The sequence below is a fragment of the Bos javanicus genome, chromosome X (assembly GCF_032452875.1).
Source record: "Bos javanicus breed banteng chromosome X, ARS-OSU_banteng_1.0, whole genome shotgun sequence".
Taxonomy (NCBI): Eukaryota; Metazoa; Chordata; class Mammalia; order Artiodactyla; family Bovidae; genus Bos; species Bos javanicus.
Window position 1 is genome coordinate 37,480,039 of NC_083897.1, and position 16,196 is coordinate 37,496,234.

Here is a 16,196-nt window from a genome sequence, read left to right on the forward strand (position 1 = left end):
ATGATATGCTTGCTAGGCCTGCTACAAAGCTGCCATCTCTGGATTTCTTTACTTGGACTTACAGGCTAGTGCCATTACCTCTCTTATCTTGTATATTTCTGGATTGTTATTGTTATTTCTTTTGTTTTTCTGGAAGTATATCTTCAATATACTTCTGAGTGCATTTAGTATATAGGAGATAAACTCTATGAGTCCTTCAGTATAATATGATGGATAGCTAGGATGGATATAAATAACTTTTAATCCTCTGTTTTCTAATCCTCATGGTTGCTGGTCAAAATTCAAATGAAAAATTGATTTGCATTCCTTTATGGGAGAAGGGCACAGAAACAGAATTCTGGGTAGATATTGAATGTGTACCCTGAAATTTGGGGGCATCCGCAAATCCAGTTCCTAGTAACTTGCTTTTTATGTGGAGAACTCTGCAGAAGAGAGGGTAAGAGTGAGGCAGCTTGCTCTTCCTGTTTGACCTCCCAAGGATGCATGTGTTTTTTTTTTTTTTTTTTTTTCTGTAAGTAGATATGGCTGCAAGTAGCTGGCTTGGTCTCTTTTTGAAGATACCTTGTCTGAGAAGGCAGTGTGAGGGAAGCCAGAAATAATAGGCTTTTGGATATATCACTGGGTGTAACCAGAGCTGGTTGGGGAGAGGAGGGATACAAAAGAATAGCTGAAATAATCCTCTCTCATGGCATGGAAGTGCCCAGTGCTGGGGTCCTGATGGTCACTCCAAGAAAAGGATATGCCTCCCGTAAGAGAAGACCATCATTCGGGCACCTGGCACGCAAAAAGCATTGGTGACCAAACTGTAGACAAAGTACTCACACAGCAGGATATATTAAGAAACAATCTATTTTACCTTTCCTCTATTACACACCTACCCTCACTCCCTATTATGTATGCGTAGGGAATGGTTATAGACTAGATACTCAGGTATTAAGCATATTCAAAAGTGAGTTTTGATTATGAAAATCAGGCAGTCCTTGTTCTGAGGACCCATTAGCCCAATAGTTCAGGTCAGTCATTCAGTCGTGTCTGACTCTTTGTGACCCCATGAATCGCAGCACGCCAGGCCTCCCTGTCCATCACCAACTCCTGGAGTTCACTCAGACTTGTGTGCATCAAGTCAGTGATGCCATCCAGCCATCTCATCCTCTGTCATCCCCTTCTCCTCCTGCCCCCAATCCCTCCCAAAATCAGAGTCTTTTCCAATGAGTCAACTCTTCACATCAGGTAGCCAAAGTACTGGAGTTTCAGCTTCAGCATCAGTCCTTCCAATGAACATTCAGGACTGATCTCCTTTAGGATGGACTGGTTGGATCTCCTTGCAGTCCAAGGGACTCTCAAGAGTCTTCTCCAACACCACAGTTCAAAAGCATCAATTCTTCTGTGCTCAGCCTTCTTTATAGTCCAACTCTCACATACATATATGACCACTGGAAAAACCATAGCCTTGACTAGACGGACCTTTGTTGACAGTAGCCCAACAGCATATTTCAATTACTGCTTCCATTCCTCACAGACACCAGATGCCACAAGTCTTGATACCACATGTGAGTTAAAACTTCATTGCCCAGTCCTGTGGCATCAATTCAGGCCAGTCTGGCTTTGATGTGTCTTTCTTTTTTTGGCACTTGAGGTTTTTTTTTTTCCTTCTTGATGCATTTTCAGTTATACATTTAAAATCTTTCAAAATATCATCTATTATTTATTTGTATTTGTTAGAGTGGGGAGACCTGCCCATTTCAACTCAAACTAACATGCTAGCAGAAATCTCCTGTACCTATTTTTATTATAAAAAGTTGCATGAATCTTAAACTTATAAGAGGTGGCAAATTCAGTTTTCACTTACTGGGAAACTTCATATGTATGTATAAATTGGTAGAGCCATTGCAATAATGACATAATCACCAATATATGCCTTGTTATACTTCTAATCAAGCTATTTTGGGGTTGGGTGTGGGTAGGTGTGAAACATTTGAAAGACATGCCAATTCTGCCAGGAGAAGTGTTCAAGTATAAATGGACAGTGACTGTAGAAGATGGGCCAACTAAATCAGATCCTCGGTGTCTGACCCGATATTACTCGAGTTTCATTAACTTAGAGAAAGATCTAGCTTCAGGACTCATTGGCCCCCTCCTCATCTGCTACAAAGAATCTGTAGATCAAAGAGGAAACCAGGTGAGTTCATCTTTTTCCAAGTGCTGAGTCTGAAGCTGAAATGGAATGAAGAGGCTTATGCATTTCCAAATAATATCTCCTATATTCTGCTCTCAGTGGATATCAGCCTAAAGCCTACAGAAAATATAGGAGTCTGCAATATTGAGCAGTAAAAGAAGTGAGCTGGATTTATGATAGCTTTTATTGACTTTGGTGTAATAAACTTGCCTGCTGGATGGACAGGACAGCCTGGGCCCTAGATTATTTCTATAACACTCATTCTTAGCCTAAAATTTCTCTCTCAAAGTGATCTTGCCCATTTTTACATGATCAGTTGCCACCTACTTTTAGATTACTTTTAGATTACCTGCAAATCTGTATGACTACCTAGATGTCTCCCCTGGATATCTCATTGTGATTGACTCAAAACACCTCTAAATGAACACACCTAGCATAGTGCATGGCATTTAGTAGTTCAACAAATATTTGTTGAATAAAACTGAAGTGAAGTGGAAGGCACTCAGTCATGTCCAACTGTTTGTGACCACATGGATTTCATGGAATTCTCCAGGACAGAATACTGAAGTAAGTAGCCTTTCCCTTCTCCAGGGGATCTTCCCAACCCAGGGATCGAACCCAGGTCTCATACATTGCAGGCAGATTCTTTACCAACTGAGCTATCAGGGAAGCCTGAGTAAAATTGAGGAAATGTATAAAATATTTCAGAATATGCTTAGAATTTGGACCACTTCTGCTGTTTTTGAAAAATAAACTGAAATACTCTGAATTTAATAAGCTTCAGTTCAGTTTAGTCGCTCAATCATGTCTGACTCTTTGTGACCCCATGGATTGCAGCATGACAGGCCTCCTGTCCATCAACAACTCCTGGAGCTTACTCAAACTCACGTCCATCGAGTCGGTGATGCCATCCAACCATCTCATCCTCTGTCGTCCCCTTCTCCTCTCACCTTCAGTCTTTCCCAGCATCAGGGTCTTTTCAAATGAGTCAGTTCTTCACATCAGGTGGCCAAAGTTTTGGAGTTTCAGCTTCAGCATCAGTCCCTCCAATAAATATTCAGGACTGATTTCCTTTAGGATGGACTGTTTGGATCTCCTTGCAGTCCAAGGGACTTTCAAGAGTCTTCTCCAACACCACAGTTCAAAAGCATCAATTCTCTGGCCCTCAGCTTTCTTTATGGTCCAGCTCTCACATCCATACATGACTACTGGAAGAACCATAGCTTTGACTAGATGGACTTTTGTTGGCAAAGTAATGTCTCTGCTTTTTAATATGCTGTCTAGGTTGGTCATAACTTTTCTTCCAAGTAGCAAGCATCTTTTAACAAGCTTAATTCTTCAAAATAATTCATTGCCATATTGCTGAGGCTTGACTGTATGTCTATTTGGTTATTTATGATATATAGGATTCCTTCTAGTCTGAAAAGGTCAGTCTTCATTCCAATCCCAAAGACAGGCAATGCCAAAGAATGTTCAAACTACTGCACAATTGCACTCATCTCACACACTATCAAAGTAATGCTCAAAATTCTCCAAGCAAGGCTTCAAAAGTATGTGAACTGAGAACTTCCAGATGCTCAAGCTGGATTTATAAAAGACAGAGGAACCAGAGATCAAATTGCCAACAGCCATTGGATAATAGAAAAAGCAAGAGAATCCCAGAAAAACATCTACTTCTTTTTTATTGACTATGCCAAAGCCTTTGACTGTGTGCATCACAATAAACTGTGGAAAACTCTTCAAGAGATGGGAATACCAGATCATCTTACCTCTCTCCTGAGAAATCTGTATGCAGGTCAAGAAGCAACAGTTAGAACCAGACATGGAACAACAGACTGGCTCCAAATTGAGAAAGGACTATGTCAAGGCTGTATATTGTCACCCTGCTCATTTAACTTATATGCAGAGTACATCATGAGAAACACTGGGGTGGATGAAGCATGAGATGGAATCAAAATTGCCAGGAGAAATATCAGTAACGTCAGATATGCAAATGATACCACCCTAATGACAGAAAGGGAAGAAGAACTAAAGAGCCTCTTGATGAAGGTGAAAGAGGAGAGTGAAAAAGCTGGCTGAAAACTCAACATTCAAAAAACTAAGATCTTGGCATCGAGTCGTATCACTTCATGGCAAATAGATGGGGAAAAAGTAGAAACAGTGACAGACTTTATTTTCTTGGGCTCCAAAATCACAGCAGATGATGACTGCAGCCATGAAATTAAAAGACGCTTGCTCCTTGGAAGAAAGGCTATGAGCAACCTAGACAGCATATTAAAAAGCAGAGACATTACTTTGCTGACAAAGGCCTGTCTAGTCAAAGCTATGGTTATTCCAGTAGTCATGTATGGATGTGAGAGCTGAACCATAAAGAAAGCTGAGCACCAGAGAATTGATGCTTTTGAACTGTGGTATTGAAGAAGACTCTTGAGAGTCCCTTGGACTGCAAGGAGATCCAACCAGTCCATCCTAATGGAAATTAGTCCTGAGTATTCATTGGAAAGACTGAGGCTGAAACTGAAACTCAAATACTCTGGCAACCTGAAGCAAAGAACTGACTCATTTGAAAAGACCCTGATGCTGGGAAAGTTTGAAGGCAGGAGGAGAAGAGGATGACAGAGGATGAGATGGTTGGATGGCATCACTGACTCTATGGACATGAGTTTGAGTGAACTCTGGGAGTTGGTGATGGACAGGGAAGCCTGACGTGCTGCAGTCCATGGGGTTGCAAAGAGTTGGACACGACTGAGCAACTGAACTGACTGACTAGTCTGAAAACATTTCATGAACTTTAATACAGATAAAACATTTGGCACACAAACCCAGAGCGGCATACATTTAGACAAGTACCTTTCCTGACTAATTTTTCCTAATTATAGTTTTCCCATCAGTTTTTGGAAGAGGACAGAAACATACCTATATTTTCCTATCTTTGCCCCTCAGCATTTTCATTTCTGTAGTAAAGGGTATACAAAATGAAATTTATACATGTTCAGATCAGATCAGATCAGTCACTCAGTCGTGTCTGACTCTTTGCGACCCCATGAATCGCAGCATGCCAGGCCTCCCTGTCCATCACCAACTCCTGGAGTTCACTCAAACACGTCCATCGAAGCAGTGATGCCATCCAGCCATCTCATCCTCTGTCGTCCCCTTCTCCTCCTGCCCCCAATCCTTCCCAGCATCAGAGTCTTTTCCAATGAGTCAACTCTTCGCATGAGGTGGCCAAAGTACTGGAGTTTCAGCTTTAGCATCATTCCTTCCAAAGAAATCCCAGGGCTGATCTCCTTTAGGATGGACTGGTTAGATCTCCTTGTAGTCCAAGGGACTCTCAAGAGTCTTCTCAAACACCACAGTTCAAAAGCATCAATTCTTCGGCACTTAGCTTTCTTCACAGTCCAACTCTCACATCCATACATGACCACAGGAAAAACCATAGCCTTGACTAGATGAATCTTTGTTGGCAAAGTAATGTCCCTGCTTTTGAACATGTTAGTGAAGTTTATACATTAAATCTTAACAGATTTAATTAGCAAGTGACAGCTTGTAACTTTGATTCAGATACAAACAGCTCCTCTCAAAAAAAAAAAAAAACTTTAAACTTTGTAAACATAAAACTAAAAAGTATTAGTGTTAGTAAACATTTATGATTCATCTTAACTTTGTTATTTAAATTTATGTTTTCTACTTTTAATTTTTTATAGTTAGCCTTGTGGAATGACATTTGCTAGATGAAGGTTTAGGAAGACATTATCTTACTTGATTTGACTAAACTGTTTAAGAAAGACCTTGAATAATCACTTGGGTCTTTAAAGAGTGAAAATCCTCTAATCTGAACATGGAGAGAATGAGACTACAGACTCCATGAAAAATATCAGCCAGCATATGACCTCAGGTCCAGAAGAAACCAAGTTTAATGGGTCCAGTCACCTCTTGCCCTGAGGACACATTTGCTTTAAATGTACATTCAATGCTCATAGCATCCACTCCCACTCCTAGGCCCTGGGACATGCCATAATAGTGACCCTTGGGGGAAAATGGCATTGATCCCGAGGATTATGGATATATCATATGCATGCCATCACTTCCATCACAGGCTGCTAATTTCTACCTGATAGTAATAGTAACATTTCTTTCTTTCAATGCATTTAATTAACAGATGATGTCAGACAAGAGAAATGTCATCCTGTTTTCTGTATTTGATGAGAATAAAAGTTGGTACCTCACAGAGAATATTCAGCGCTTCCTCCCCAATGGAGTACAGCCCCAGGATCCAGAGTTCCAAGTCTCCAATGTCATGCATAGTAAGTGATTCAGCATTTGAGTCCAAAGGGTAATGGATAAAGGGAAGTTGAAACTGCCAAAGAGATGTGCAGTTAATGCATTACTTTATAAGCCCCACAAGAATCATATTTCCTTAAAATTATTATATATGAGCATGTGCAATTTTATATAAATGCATAAATATGATCACATAATGCATATATATTTTCTTTTAGCAGGCATCAAGTATCTAGAGAAGTTTATTTTAAAGGATAAATTAAATAAGAGACACAATTTTCATTTACCCAAGCATACATACACCTTAATATGAAATATACTCAATCAGTAAATTACACATGAAATAGAAAAGGAATATGCAATTTTATATATACATATAGCTGGTAAAACAGTTGCCAGCTGTAACAGTTTAACAGTCAAATTAGTCAAGACATTGTACATGAAAAAAATGCAACATCTTTTTTCAGCTTTATTATATATATTTTAAGTGTAAAACATGATCTTTTATATATTTTTTGGCTTCCTCTTCCCTTTTATCTGCTCACCTCCTTCCATCATATACCTTTTCACTAACTATTTTGTGTTCAGGTAGCCCAGTTCAGTTCAGTTTAGTTGCTCAGTCATGTCCGACTCTTTGCAACCCCATGAATTGCAGCATGCCAGGCCTCCCTGTCCATCACCAACTCCCAGAGTTCACTCAAACTCACGTCCATCGAGTCGGTGATGCCATCCAGCCATCTCATCCTCTGTCATCCCCTTTTCCTCCTGCCCCCAATCCCTCCCAGCATCAGAGTCTTTTCCGATGAGTCAACTCTTCGCATGAGGTGGCCAAAGTACTGGAGTTTCAGCCTCAGCATCATTCCCTCCAAAGAACACCCAGGGCTGAACTCCTTTAGAATGGACTGGTTGGATCTCCTTGCAGTCCAAGGGACTCTCAGGAGTCTTCTCCAACATCACAGTTCAAAAGCATCAATTCTTCGGTGCTCAGCTTTCTTCACAGTCCAACTCTCACATCCATACATGACCACTGGAAAAACCATAGCCCCATGTTTAAACATATTTTTCCATGAATGTATAATCATATATAAACACATATATGTTGTATTAGTCTGCTAGGCTTGCCATAACAAAATCCCACAAACTGGGGATTCAACAGACGATATTTATTTTCTCAGAGTTCTAGAGACTCAAAGTCTAAGATCAAGGAGTCAACAAGATTGGTTTCTTCTTATAAGGAAAGTTGTAGAGAGACATGTGCACACACAGAGGAAAGACCATTTACCAGCCAAGGAGGGGGACTCAGAAGAAACTTAATGATCTCATTTTAAAGAATTACCTGTCTAAAGATGTTATCTCTCAATGCAGACCCATTCAGAGGTACTAGGGATTAGAACTTCACCATAAGCATTTGGGTGGGAGCACATATGTGTATGTGTTTATACATTCACACAAGTCAGAATGGTCAAAAATATGAAAAAAATTCCAATCTCACTATAGAGAAATGGAAAATAGAATACCATCGTGATAACACTTTATACCTATCAGACTGGAAAAATTATAATACAATTATTACTAGTGGTTGTTGTTAGTCACTCAGTCATGTCTGACTCTTTGTGACCCTATGGACTGTAGCCTGCCAGGCTCCTCCGTCCATGGGGTTCTCCAGGCAAGAAAACTGGAGTGGGTTGTCATTCCCTTCTCCAGGGGATCTTCCTGACCCAGGGATTGAACCTGGGTCTCCTACATTGCTGGCAGATTCTTTACCATTTGAGCCACCAGGGAAGCCCTATTACTAGTGGGCTTGTGAAAAAAAGAATACTATCATACAATGCTAGTGCATAACTACCACAGTCTTTTTGAAACCGATCTGATTGAAGCCATTTAAATTAAATATGTGTGCCTTCTGAAGTTCTGGTTCTGATTAAAATGGAATCACTCTGTCTATTCTACTGGATTTTTCCTTAATAGCATGCATTGAGCAGCTGTCTGAAAACCCTGAAATGTAGTCTGCAGGAGGTAAATTGGGGAAAGAAATTAGAAAGATTTAAAAGCATGCAGATTGGAAGTAAAGGAATAAAACTGAATATGACATGATTATCTACATTGAAAATCTCCAGATATCCACAAAAAAGTCCCTAGAATTGAGTTTAGTCTAATTGCAGAATACAAAGCTGGCATATAAATTTCTATATAACAATAGCCTAGTAGTGGAAACTTAAATTACAAAAATACAATCAGCAATGATATGCCAATATAATGGACAACTTGGAAGAAATGGAAAAATTCTTAGAAAAGTAAAACTTTCCAAAACTGAACCAGGAAGAAATAGAAAATCGTAACAGACCCACCACAAGCATGGTAATTGAAACTGTAATCAGAAATCTTCCAGCAAACAAAACCGCAGGACCAGACGGCTTCACAGCTGAATTCTACCAAAAATTTAGAGAAGAGCTAACACCTATCCTACTCAAACTCTTCCAGAAAATTGCAGAGGAAGGTAAACTTCCAAACTCATTCTATGAGGCCACCATCACCCTAATACCAAAACCTGACAAAGATCCCACAAAACAAGAAAACTACAGGCCAATATCACTGATGAACATAGATGCAAAAATCTGTAACAAAATTCTAGCAAACAGAACCCAACAACATATTAAAAAGATCATACATCATGACCAAATGGGCTTTATCCCAGGGATGCAAGGATTCTTCAATATCCGCAAATCAATCAATGTAATACACCACATTAACAAATTGAAAGATTAAAACCATATGATTATCTCAATAGATGCAGAGAAAGCCTTTGACAAAATTCAACATCCATGTATGATAAAAACCCTCCAGAAAGAAGGAATAGAAGGAACATATCTCAACATAATAAAAGCTATATATGACAAACCCACAGCAAACATTATCCTCAATGGTGAAAAATTGAAAGCATTTCCCCTAAAGTCAGGAACAAGACAAGGATGCCCACTCTAATTGCTACTATTCAACATAGTTTTGGAAGTTTTGGCCACAGCAATCAGAGCAGAAAAAAGAAATAAAAGGAATCCAGATTGGAAAGAAGAAGTAAAACTCTCACTGTTTGCAGATGACATGATCCTCTACATAGAAAACACTAAAGACTCCACCAGAAAAGTACTAGAGCTAATCAATGAATATAGTAAAGTTGCAGGATATAAAATCAACACACAGAAATCCCTTGCATTCCTATACACTAATAATGAGAAAATAGAGAGAGAAATTAAGGAAACAATTTCATTCACCATTGCAACAAAAAGAATAAAATACTTAGGAATATATCTACCTAAAGAAACTAAAGACCTATATATAGAAAACTATAAAATAGTGGTGAAAGAAATCAAAGAGGACACTAATAGATGGAGAAATATACCGTGTTCATGGATCAGAAGAATCAATATAGTGAAAATGAGTATACTACTCAAAGCAATCTATAGATGCAATGCAATCCCTATCAAGCTACCAACGGTATTTTTCACAGAGCTAGAACAAATAATTTCACAATTTGTATGGAAATACAAAAAACCTCGAATAGCAAAAGCAATCTTGAGACAGAAGAATGGAACTGGAGGAATCAACCTGCCTGACTTCAGGCTCTACTACAAAGCCACAGTCATCAAGACAGTATGGTACTGGCACAAAGACAGAAATATAGATCAATGGAACAAAATAGAAAGCCCAGGGATAAATCCATGCACCTATGGACACCTTATCTTTGACAAAGGACGCAAGAATATACAGTGGAGGAAAGACAATCTCTTTAACAAGTGGTGCTGGGAAAACTGGTCAACCACTTGTAAAAGAATGAAACTAGAACATTTTCTAACACCATACACAAAAATAAACTCAAAATGGATTAAAGATCTAAACATAAGACCAGAAACCATAAAACTCCTAGAGGAGAACATAGGCAAAACACTCTCCGACATAAATCACAGCAGGATCTTCTTATGACCCACCTCTCAGAATATTGGAAATAAAAGCAAAAATAAACAAATGGGACCTAATTAAAATTAAAAGCTTCTGCACAACAAAGGAAACTATAAGCAAGGTGAAAAGACAGCCTTCAGAATGGGAGAAAATAATAGCAAATGAAGCAACTGACAAACAACTAATCTCAAAAATACACAAGCAACTCCTGCACCTCAATTCCAGAAAAATAAATGACCCAATCAAAAAATGGGCCAAAGAACTAAACAGACATTTCTCCAAAGAAGACATACAGATGGCTAACAAACACATGTAAAGATGCTCAACATCACTTATTATCAGAGAAATGCACATCAAAACCACAATGAGGTACCATTTCATGCCAGTCAGAATGGCTGCTGTCCCAAAGTCTACAAGCAAGAAATGCTGGAGAGGGTGTGGAGAAAAGGGAACCCTCTTACACTGTTGGTGGGAATGCAAACTAGTACAGCCACTGTGGAGAACAGTGTGGAGATTCCTTAAAAAACTGGACAAAGAAGTGCCATATGATGCAGCAATCCCACTGCTGGGCATACACACCAAGGAAACCAGAATTGAAAGAGACACTTGTACCTCAATGTTCGTTGCAGCACTGTTTATAATAGCCAGGACATGGAAGCAACCTAGATGTCCATCAGCAGACGAATGGATAAGAAAGCTGTGGCACATGTACACAATGGAGTATTACTCAGCCATTAAAAAGAATACATTTGAATCAGTTCTAATGAGGTGGATGAAAGTGGAGCCTATTATACAGAGTGAAGTAAGCCAGAAAGAAAAACACCAATACAGTATACTAATGCATATATATGGAATTTAGAAAGATGGTAACGATAACCCTGTATGCGAGACAGCAAAAGAGACACAGATGTATAGAACAGTCTTTTGGACTCTGTGGGAGAGGGTGAGCGTGGGATGATTTGGGAGAATGGCATTGAAACATGTATATTATCATATATGAAACGAATCGCCAGTCCAGGTTCGATGTATGATACAGTATGCTTTGGGCTGGTGCACTGGGATGACCCAGAGGGATGGTATGGGGAGGAAGGTGGGAAGTGGGTTCAGGATGGGGAACACATGTACACCCGTGGCAGATTCATGTCAGTGTTTGTCAAAACCAATACAATATTGTAAAGTAATTATCCTCTAATTAAAGTAAATAAATTTATATTAAAAAATAATAATACCATTTATAATGCCTCAAAAAATGAAATACTTAGGCCAAAATCTAACAAAATGTGCAGGATCTGTACAGATCGTGGAGCCTGGTAGGCTACCGTCCGTGGGGTCGCAAAGAGTCGGACACGACTGAGCGACTTCACTTTCACTTGGCTATTCAGGGTTTTTTGTGGTTCCATATGAACAGCCATCTTTTCCATTAGCATTTACCAAATAGTTCATTCTTTCTGCTACTGTTTTGGGATGCTCCCTTTATAATATATTAAATTTCCATTTATATCTGTATCTGTTTCTGGACTCTATGTTCTGATTGTTATAATCATCTATACCTGCAACTCTGTGCGACTCCATGGACTATGGCCTGCCAGGCTCCTCTGTCCATGGGATTTTCCAGGCAAGAATACTGGAGTGGATAGCCATTCCCTTCTCTAGGGGATCTTCCCAACCCAGGGATGGAACCCAGATCTCCTGCATCACAGGCAGATTCTTTGCCATTGGAGCCACCAGGGACCATACCTGCATTAAGACCATGCTTATAATTACAGTAGCTTTAAAATACCTTTTATCACTTTGAAGAGAAGAAACTTTGATTCTCAGTTGCACTAAGCTAGTGTCTGGATTTGTGGGCCACCACCTTGCAGAGTAGACAAATATCTATTGATTGGATAGACATATATGGAAGAGGCTTTCAGAAACAATTCTCTTAATAAGTTGAAATCTATTTTACTTTTATTTACTTTTCATTCAGAAATAATTTCAAACTTACAGAAATACTGCAAGAATAATAGAGAACTCCCATATACACTTTATCCAGATTCATTCATTTTTAAGATTTTGCTATGTTTTCTTTATCATTCTCTTTCTTCTATATACATATTTTATAACTTACTTTCAACATGAGAATAGACTGTAGACATCATATCCCTTTATCTTTTAATACTCTATTGTGTATTTCCTATGAATGAATATATTCTCTTACATAATCAAAGTGGAGTTATGAAATTCAGAAAATGTAGCATTGATTCATTATCTAATACATAATATAATACGTTTATCTAATTGACAGCCAATATTCCAGTTGTATCAATTAATGCTGTTCTTTGTAGCATTTCCTCTTCCAAGTTCAGGCTGTAGTCCTGGATCTAGTTGTCCTGATTCTTTGAAATGTGTTTCCTTGAATTTGGAACATTAGCAGATAATTATTTTAATCACCAGATCAAAGATTTTCTTGTTTTTTTTTTCCCCCTCTGTATAGTTATTATTTTTCTCTTTGCATCTAATATTCAGTGTGTAGGGAGATACACTGAGACCATGCAAATGCCCTCCTCCTCATTAACCTGCCACCCACCATATAGCACCTAAATGCATCATTACCATGGTCTACAACTCTCCTCACTTTGAGACTGAAACCTAGCTGATCAAGCATTACAGGTTGCTTTTTTGGAAGGTATAATGTTATCTCTTTTTGAAAATAAGATATGGAGCATAACTTATAATCATTTATAATCATATCATGACAAAAAATAATAAATCCAGATACTGCTAAAATCTTCTATTCTCCATTTCTTTTGCAGGCATCAATGGCTATGTTTTTGATAGCTTGCAGCTGTCGGTTTGTTTGCATGAGGTGGCATACTGGTACATTCTAAGTGTTGGAGCCCAAATTGACTTCCTCTCTGTCTTCTTCTCTGGATATACCTTCAAACACAAAATGGTCTATGAAGATACACTCACCCTATTCCCCTTTTCAGGAGAAACTGTCTTCATGTCAATGGAAAATCCAGGTTAGTTATTTATATTATTCTTTTACTAACAGCAGTGTTTGCTTCACTGGCCATTCACATGGTTTTTTGCCCACTAGCTCACATCTGCCTACTAGCTCATCACATGCTAAATGGTTCAGGTGATTTTAGTAATTGCAAGGCATTTTAATGACAGGACCATATCAAATGAGCTTCACAGGTGGCTCAGTGGGGACAGAATATACCCACAGTGCAGGAGATACAAGAGATGCAGGTTTGATCCCTGGGTTGGGACGATCCTCTGGAGGAAGGCATGGAAACGCACTCCAGTATTCTTGCCTGGAGAATCCCATGGACAGAGGAACCTGGCGGACTACAGTCTATAGGGTTGCAAAGAGTTGGCCATGACTGAACATGCACATATGCACCACAGCAAATGTTTAAGTTAAAAGTCTTTGCTTTAAAAAAGTGCCTTTACTTGCTGTAGGCCAACCTTTTAAGTGTGTTTATTAGACTGTAGTGGTGAATATACATTTATACCTGCAATTAACACACAGGGTCTGGCTAAATATGTTTCTGTGTGCCTTGTGAACATTGGTTTTGTTGGGAAGTGCATAATAATCTCTTCTTGCATGAGCACATACCATCAAACCACTGTGAAGCCTTCAAGACGAACGTGGCTGTCAACTTCTCATCTGCCTCCTTCCAGAATGACTCAAAGGCAAAGCTTTTGAGTGCACCCAGTCTGGTGATCTGGAGAAGGCAATGGCACCCCACTCCAGTACTCTTGCCTGGAAAACCCAATGGATGGAGGAGCCTGGTGGGCTGCAGTCCATGGGGTCGCATAGAGTCGGACACGACTGAAGCGACTTAGCAGCAGCAGTCTGGTGATCAGGAGGAACACTGACCCTGTCTAAACCTAACAGATTGCAGTTATTCTCTTACACTTATGACTTTTCTGGAGATAAATTCTCATGGGGAAATTTCTAGGGAATCAAAACCAATCTTATCATATAAAACCATAGATTCACCTTCATATCCAGAAACTCATCTTATACTTCAGTAATGTATTTTTGTGGGAAGTGAGTGAAGAAGACCCTGACAGAACTCCAGTAATACCTCTGAAAGTATCTTGTTTCTTCATGTTTATATCTTCATTATCTGCTTTACATCTAAGTTGCAAGGTCTCAGAGACCTTGTCATCTTGTTTGTCATTGAATCCCCAATGTTTATAGTGCCTGGCCTATAGTAGATGCTTAATACACATTTTTTCAATGAATGAATAAATTTAAAACATGCAAAAATGTTATAAAACAGTATACATATTATGATTGTAATTGTCTAAACCAAAGAAAGTGTGTGTGTGTGTGTGTGTGTGTGTGTGTGTGTGTAGGCAGAAAATGCTATTTAAAATATCAATATTTTCAGAAGCTTGTAAACTACTTTGGTGATGAGTTAAATTCTAAAGACAAATTGAAACTCTGCTTTATGTGTCTTGAGGGGAAATTTTCTATCTTGATTATAAAGCTCAAGCTAAATAAAGCCCCTGTTCTATGTTACTGATTTCTTATTTTAACTTCACTGTGGTCATGTAACAGACTCTGTATGATTACAGTTCTTTTAAATGTGGTGATACTTGCCATGCGCCCAGCATATGGTTTACTTTTGGCTAATGGCCCATTTGCACCTTTGACACTGGCACCACCACAGCAGGTGTGCTCAGGCTCCAAACACAGGGACAGTGAATTCCATTGTCACACTAGGCACCCGCACTCCAAACAGTGGAATCATCACAAATGCATGCACGTCTCTGCCCCAGAAACCAGCACTGTTACCCAGGCCTGTGTTCTCACATGCCAGACCCAGCACCAAGAATCCCCTCAGCTAGGGCCTCAGTCTGTGGGTGAAAAGAAGAACAAAAGAACCCCAGCAGCCTTCACCACCTAGGAGGTCAACAACCCTCACCACCATCATGGACACTCACAGCTTTGACAACTAAGGACCCTCCATAATCTTTGCTGACACTGACCTCAGCTGACCGAGCTGCATGTGGTCTATGCTGTTGTACCCTCTCTGGAACTGGAGCTGCTGAATCACACATTGAAAAAGAAAGAAAGAACCCAGAAATCCTGGAGCTAAAGAATACAATGAATGAAAAAAGGCATCAGAGAGCTTTAAAAACATACTTGATTAAGCTGAAGAAAGAATCTGCAAACTCCAAGATAAATCTTTTGGCATTATTGAGTCAAGAGGAGAAAAAAAGGAATGAAAAAAGCCTGCAGGACTTATGGAATACCATTACATTTTTCAAAAAGAGATAAAGAAGTGATGAACAGGTATATGAATATGTTCTCAACATCACTAATCATCAGGCAATGCAAATCAAAACCACAGTAAGATATCAGTTCATACCTGTCAAAATGACTGTTATCAAAAAGTCAGAGGATGATAAGGATGTTGGCAAGGATGTAGAGAAAGCATCCTCGTGCACTGTTGGTGAGAATGTACATTGGTGTAGCCATTATGAAGAACTGTGTGGAGATTCCTCTGAAAGTTAAAAAGAGAACTACCATCTGATCCAGCGATCCCACTTCTGGGTATATATACAAAGGAAATGAAATCAGGATCCTGAAGAGATACCTGCACTCCCATGTTTATCACTGCACTCTTCATAATAACCAAGACCTGGAAAGAACCTAAGTGTCCATTCATGAATAAATGGCAGAGTAGAAAGACCCTGAGCTCACCTCCTCTCACAGGCACACCACAATCACAATCACTATTTTCAGAACGGCCATCAATGGAAAAGACTTGCACCTACC

At 39.2% G+C, this 16,196-nt stretch overlaps 1 protein-coding gene across 4 annotated transcripts in view; it reads left to right on the plus strand.

Annotated features, from left to right (window-relative positions):
- The window catches only part of F8 (coagulation factor VIII), a 142,232-nt gene that overhangs the window by 66,513 nt on the left and 59,523 nt on the right, over positions 1 to 16,196 (plus strand). For all 4 annotated transcript variants that reach the window (XM_061408901.1, XM_061408900.1, XM_061408903.1 and 1 more), the window contains 3 exons: positions 1,965 to 2,179; positions 6,336 to 6,480; positions 13,207 to 13,416. In XM_061408901.1, the coding sequence (XP_061264885.1) occupies positions 1,965 to 2,179; positions 6,336 to 6,480; positions 13,207 to 13,416 (570 nt within the window). The remainder of the gene's footprint in view (positions 1 to 1,964; positions 2,180 to 6,335; positions 6,481 to 13,206; positions 13,417 to 16,196) is intronic.